At 41.4% G+C, this 6,594-nt stretch overlaps 1 protein-coding gene across 1 annotated transcript; it reads right to left on the bottom strand.

Moving 5' to 3' along the window:
- Positions 1-201: 201 nt before the first annotated feature.
- Positions 202-6,048, bottom strand: LOC127647299 (E3 SUMO-protein ligase CBX4-like). Its single transcript, XM_052131466.1, has 5 exons — positions 5,871-6,048; positions 5,743-5,786; positions 5,175-5,240; positions 3,515-3,581; positions 202-2,855 (listed from the first exon to the last, which is right to left on the bottom strand). The coding sequence occupies exons 1-5, from the start codon at positions 5,937-5,939 to the stop codon at positions 1,533-1,535; spliced, it is 1,569 nt and encodes a 522-aa protein (XP_051987426.1). The 5' UTR covers positions 5,940-6,048; the 3' UTR covers positions 202-1,532.
- Positions 6,049-6,594: the final 546 nt, after the last annotated feature.

The following is a 6,594-nucleotide window of genomic DNA, read 5'->3' as shown; positions in this document are numbered from 1 at the left end:
GTAAGTCGCTTTGGATAAAAGTGTCTGCCAAATGCATAAATGTAAATGTATTGGCAGCAAATACATGCTAAAGCTATTGAAAGACACTGTCCAATGTAAGCATCAATCCCATTTTGTCATACAGTGACCAAACATTTTAAACTGTTTGCATGTTATGATGATATCCAATCAATCATAGTCATACTGCAATATAAATGTGGCTTTTATTGGATTTTTATTGAGTTCAATATCAAAACATTTCCAAGAGATGATAAAGTGCAACTTAAACGTCTTCCGGGTAGGGAACATCAAAAAAATCCAGTTGTTTATCTAGAATTGCACAAGACCTCACAGGTCAACGGTGGGTATTCATATACGGTACATTTCTGATGACAAGCAACTCAAGATGAATAGATTATATGTACTGAAAATGTCTTAAATCCCAAACAATCGGAGAATAATTCTGTCATTACTTTTGTATAAGATGATTTAAGGTACGTTGATTCACAATGTCCATATAAATCAAACTATCCAATTGTCATGGGCATTTAAAGTTGTGGGTAAATGCATTCAACATTGACGAAATATTCCGGGTTCAATACAAGTTAAGCTCAATCGACATCATTTGTGGCATAATGTTGATCACCAAAAAATGTATTTTGACTTGGTAGGTAACAGGGAGGCACTTACAATGGAAGTGAATGGGGGCCAATATGTAAACATTAAAATACTCACTATAAGTATAATACATTAATACTTTAAAAGTATAGTTATAAGGTATAAACAATATGCAAGTAAATATGATTTTAGTGTGATAAAATCACTAACTAACCTTTTCAGTTTAAAGTTATAGCCAATTTTACAACTTCGTTGCCGTGACAACATAACGGCATAAATCCTGAATACCTAAAACAACTGTAAAAGCGACAATTTAAACAACTTTACAGCTCTAAATTTTCACACAATAATGAATGTAAGGACTTTAAATCCTCCAAAATGTGTCCCTCTTCACCTCAATTGTTAGTGTCTCTCTGTAACCTAAAATTTAGCTTTTTTCATGCATTAAATTCTGTCGATTGAGCTTAACTTGCATTGAACTTGGAATATTCCTTTAAGCTTCACTGGGGAAGAGAAATCGACCCCGAAGGTTCGCCCGTTTCGTGGCCGGCCCACCGGGAAAAGTCCCGGTTCTCCTTATGGCCCGTCCGCCACTGGTGCGCTCTCCATTAGGCAGCCATTTCCTCAGATTGGTAAAAATTCATAACAATCCAAAGCTTTATACAAGGTATTGAACACTGTACATGTATGTGGCTTCAATTTCACTTTCCTTGGATTTACCCTGAAACTACCGACCATCTCGATTTTATGCATTACAAAACACATTCAGTCTAAACGAATAAACCCTACATATATATAGTTTTCTTATTTGACAATTATATTTATATATAAATGGTTTATTTGCTTTAATAAACATGTAAATATGTCTTCAGGAATGGCTATAATCAGTGCATTTGATACGCATCCGTTTTTGAGCAGGTTCATCCAATGAACTTTCACTGTCCTGGAACGTATTCCTTAAAGGTCACGGTTAAGCAATTCGTTGTGATGTCTGTGATTATAACATTTCCCACAAATGGTTTAAAATGATTGTCCGTGTTCTGAGCCTTCTTAGGGCTTTCTGAAACCTTGTCCATTGCAGAAGGAACATCTGTTTGAAACGGTTTTGGAGTTCTTGTTGGACCACAGCTTAAGTCAATGGGCTCTTCCAGAATTGTGTCGGTAAAGTCATAACTACAACTTCTGCTGGTTTGCCAGCCTCTGTAATGTAAGTTTATAGGTTCTGTCTGAGGGGACGAGATAACTGTACTTGGTGCACTGATGCTCCTCTGACAGAAGAACTGCTTACAAACTCTTTCGTCCTCACTGGGGTCCGAAAGGGTCCGCTTACGGTGACTGAGATTGGTGTCCGTGTGGGATGGCGCAGCCTTCTCCACTATCATGGATGAGGAGTTCCGTTGATCTTTACATATTTCCATCTGATCGCTTACCATGTCCACTGTTTCTTCTGTTTGCATAGGCTTAGCCTTTGGAAGTTCAAACGCTTCATGGACCTCTTTATGAAAACACTCACTAGCAGGAGAAACTTTGCAGTTGTTCTCATTAGAACCATTCTTATGACCCTGTGCTTGATCTGATGTGCCACCGTCAGGCCGATTGTATGCATGATTCTTAACAGATTCCTCTTTGTGTTGTGCTTTTTCCACTTCAGAAGCATCCCTGTTTTTAACTCTAGATGAGTGCACACCATTGTCCATGTATTTGCTCATCACAATGACGATTCGGCCGTTTTTGTTTTTATTCTTGATGATTTTCATCTTACTGCGGAGGCTGTTCGGAAGCATAAACTCTTTAGAACTTGTCTTAAGTGCCCGTTCTGCTTTGTTAGCATTATCCGGCAGTCCTTTAGGCTCAACGGACTGATCCTTCACTTTGCTCAGGCAGCCTGAGTCTTTGTTCCGTATCCACTTCTGTTGCAGGGCTGGAGGGAGGTTCCACCCTTTGTTGGAAGGATCTTGACCCTTGGCCTCTTTGGGTCCTGTGAGCTGTGTGTCATACATCTTAGGGTCTGGCTGGTAATGATGATGCTTTTTGCTATTTAGCTGGTAGAAGTGTTTCTTTTTCCCGCGGATGTGTGCTTCTGCCGGTATCTCCTTGCAGCTGGGCAGGTACTGATGGTGTTTTTTACTGTTCATCTGGTAGTGCTGCAGCCGTGGTCGGTGGAACTGAAGTGAGTCCACTTTGGGCTGGTTCTCTTCGTCCAATGATGTGTCCTGAAGACCACCCATGATGCTGGATGTGCGAGCAAAGGCAGGCAGCTGGAAAAACAACAAAGTGTTTCTTTGAACATCTCAAATGAACTGACAGTTCAACATGTGTTAATTATTTTACAACACCCTAACTTTACTCTAGAGATAGGGTTTACTACAGATAGGGTTTGTCATAAATTTAAATAGAAATCCATAAGTCACCATGAATGATTTGCCTATGGCACAAGCATTAGTAACCTCAGTACATTAAGTGACGTGCAGATAGACAGAAAGGAGCCATCGGCAAACATAATTAAAGTGGAAACCAACGTAGACACTGGCTGATAGGATGACAGCAGTATAAAAGCTATCAGTGCAATTTCCATGCATGTTCTTACACTGAATATGCTTAATAAGCCAACAATGTATGTGGTCATGTAAATGCATTAAACAGCTTTCCTTTATCCGTGTATGCTCATAAATGGCTTAAGAAAAAACAATCAACATGGGCAGATTTGTGCCCATTGCCTCACTGGCTTATCCAATGTGTGCATGTGTTGTGTGCATGCTTCTTCACGTTTGACATCAAAAGCAGAGAACAACTTGATTATTTCAAATCTCATGTAAACACGATTTTCTTGCTTTGTCTGATTTTGTTCAATAATCTGATTCTTTGGGAGTTATCAGCATATTGCTGTGCATGTAAACGGGCTCAATACATGATGTACCTGGACCAGGGTGTGCTTGGGTTTGGGCCCTCTTTTACGATATCCCACCAACTGCTCTTGTCTCTCTCTGAAAACAATGCAAAACAGGTATAATATATCTACTGGTTTCAGTACTAATGGTTAGACATTGAATTTGACACAATGCATTTTATATATATTGTGTGTTCAATATACAATTGAAATTGCTATAGATATTGGTCAAGAGCTAAAATGTTGTAAGGAACATTCATGAAAGGAATAGAAAGTGAGGCACTTACAATGGAAGTGAACGGGGCATATCTCTAAGTGTTAAAATAGTCACTGTTTGTTTTTTCTCCCCAATTTGGCATGCCCAAATCCCAATGACCTCCAAGTCCTTATAGTGGTGTAGTGACTCGCCACAATCCGGGTGGCGGAGGACGAATCTCAGTTGCCTCTGCGTCTGAGACCATCAGTCAGCGCATCTTATCACGTGGCTTGTTGAGCACGTTACCGTGGAGACCTAGTGCGTGTGGAGACTTCATGCTATTCTCCGTGGCATCCACGCACAACTCACCACACACCCCACTGAGAGCGAATAACACCACGAGGAGGTTAACCCAACGTGACTCTATCCACCCTAAGAATCGGGCCAATCGGTTGCTTAGGAAGCCTGACTGGAGTCACTCATCACGCCCTGGATTCAAACTTGCGACTTCAGGTGTGATAGTCAGTGTCTTTGCTTGCTGAGCTACCCAGGGCCACAAAATACTCACTGTTTCAAAATTATAGCCACAAGATGTAAACAATATTTGTATTAACATGATTTCCGAGTGATAAAATCCCTTACTAACCTCCAAAAATTGTCCCATTCACCTCAATTGTAATGGCCTCACTTTAACCTCTCTTTGATCACCAAGTTACAACACAAAACAAGGGCGCAATGGGTACCATGACACCATCCATCCATCCATCGTCAACCGCTTATCCTGTGTACAGGGTCGCGGGGGGCTGGAGCCTATCCCAGCTAACATTGGGCGAAAGGCGGGGGACACCCTGGACAGGTCGCCAGTCCATCGCAGGGTACCATGACACATTTAAACAAAATCTTAAAGCACAACCCAACAGACATCTTGCGAAATCGGCAATCGAATAGTTTTCCAAGAGATTCTTTTTTTCTACTTCTAACTTCTGAAAGGAGCAGTGAGCTCAGAGGAGTGTGTTAATATCACAAGACCATTGAAAGAGTAGATTTGATCTTAAACAAGAGTTTAGAAGCCATTTCCACTTGTGAGCACTGCGAATGCAGTATGTCATACGTATGTGTCCACATCTACAAAAACAATGCTTTATGATCGAAATTTGTCCAAAGTGTGCATGCCCAATTTCTATAGCTTGTTCCTCTGAGTAGGCCTACTTCCCTAGAACTGTCATCAGAGTTGAAGTAAACAATCATGGGTCTATGCAATGCTACATCCATTTAGTATGACTTGCAGTAGTAACGGCAAAGGGGTGTTTCCAAAATGGATAAAAGGCAAGCATCAAGAGAGGCTTTGTACTCAGACCTGACCCATGGGGCTACAATTAATCTTCAGCTCTGGAGCGCTAGAGGACAAGCGGTGACTGTGCATGGAGTTAGCCCCGCCTCCCATGACCATATATGGTCATCACCACAAGTCCAGTTATTCGTCCTCCATCTCACCTGTTTTGGAAAGCGACAAGAAGCCGCGGATCCAAAATGTTCTCCTCGGGTTCCCATGTGTTATATCTGTAATATTAGGGAAGGTATAGTTAATCATGCAGAACAACACTTAATGTGATATTGTGCAAATTGTATCGCAAACATGTAAAGCAGTTTGCTATGGAAGCGTTCATAACATTGGTGGCGTTCTGATTATGAAAACAATTAAATACACATAGGCCTATATAAGCGGAACGCTTAACGTCGAAATTCGGGAAACCAATTTTGGAAAGGTTTTTTTTTTTTTTTGCACTTACTTAAACTGACTGGATGGTGGCCATCATGCACTATTATTATACTTCTTTTCATGCCAAAACGCACATAAACACAGCAATGCATAAATAAAATAAAATGCCACATCGTGACAAAACGATCTTCACACGCTAAAATTCGTGATGGAATCCGTAAAAACACGCGCGCGCCTCTCTCGCGCCCAGTGCCATGTAGGGTATGCTACCAGACTTTCAAAACCCAGCACTGCTCGTTAATCAGCGTTTATGTGTCTACAAAAGAGAATATAAAGACTTACTTGGCTGACCATCCTCGCCACTTCACCAGATATTCGAATCTGCCCTGAAAAACGATGAAAACGGGCATGAGAACAACACCAATACCCTCCTCACCATTTACGGCAGTTCTTGTTTGCGCCAGTTTTACCTTCCGTAGTCGCTTCTTCTCGATGCCCTCCACCGCGAAGACATGCTCCCCGACGGCAGGTAGATCCATTCTCTCTCCGCCTCGCGTTTGAAGCGATTTTACACGTCAAATCTACGATGCAATGGTTCACTGTCTCTATGTCGCTTCGCGTTCTGCCACCGCTGTCGCCAAAGATTAATTTGTCCCTCACCCCTCCTCCTCCTGCCCCTCTCTCTCTCCCTCTGACTTTAAGCGTTGGGCACGAGAAAAACTTACTGGTGGTGCTACTACAGAAAATAGTTCTTGCAATAATAAGCAAAGGCAGGCGCGTGACGTCAGCGCGCGAGGAGGTGGAAAACTATGGCAAATACTGAATGGAAAGCTGTGGTGTGTGTAAACAGTGTTTTGTTGCAGTAACTAGAATTTGGAAATATGCATGAATATTGAACGGATAGCTTCGGTTTATAAAGCCCACATCTATCTATCTATCTATCTATCTATCTATCTATCTATCTATCTATCTATCTATCTGTCTGTCTGTCTGTCTGTCTGTCTGTCTGTCTGTCTCTATTTATCTGTCTGTCTATGTGTCTGTCTGTCTGTCTGTCAGTGTGTGTGTGTATCTGTCTGTCTATATCTGTCTGTCTGTGTGTGTGTCTATCTATCTATGTGTCTGTCTATATATCTGTCTGTCTGTCTGTGTATATCTATGTATCTGTCTGTCTGTCTGTCAGTGTGTGTGTAT

This window comes from Xyrauchen texanus, chromosome 8, assembly GCF_025860055.1.
Source record: "Xyrauchen texanus isolate HMW12.3.18 chromosome 8, RBS_HiC_50CHRs, whole genome shotgun sequence".
Taxonomy (NCBI): Eukaryota; Metazoa; Chordata; class Actinopteri; order Cypriniformes; family Catostomidae; genus Xyrauchen; species Xyrauchen texanus.
The sequence above is the reverse complement of the archived record's forward strand: the minus strand, read 5'-3'. Positions and strand labels throughout refer to the sequence as shown.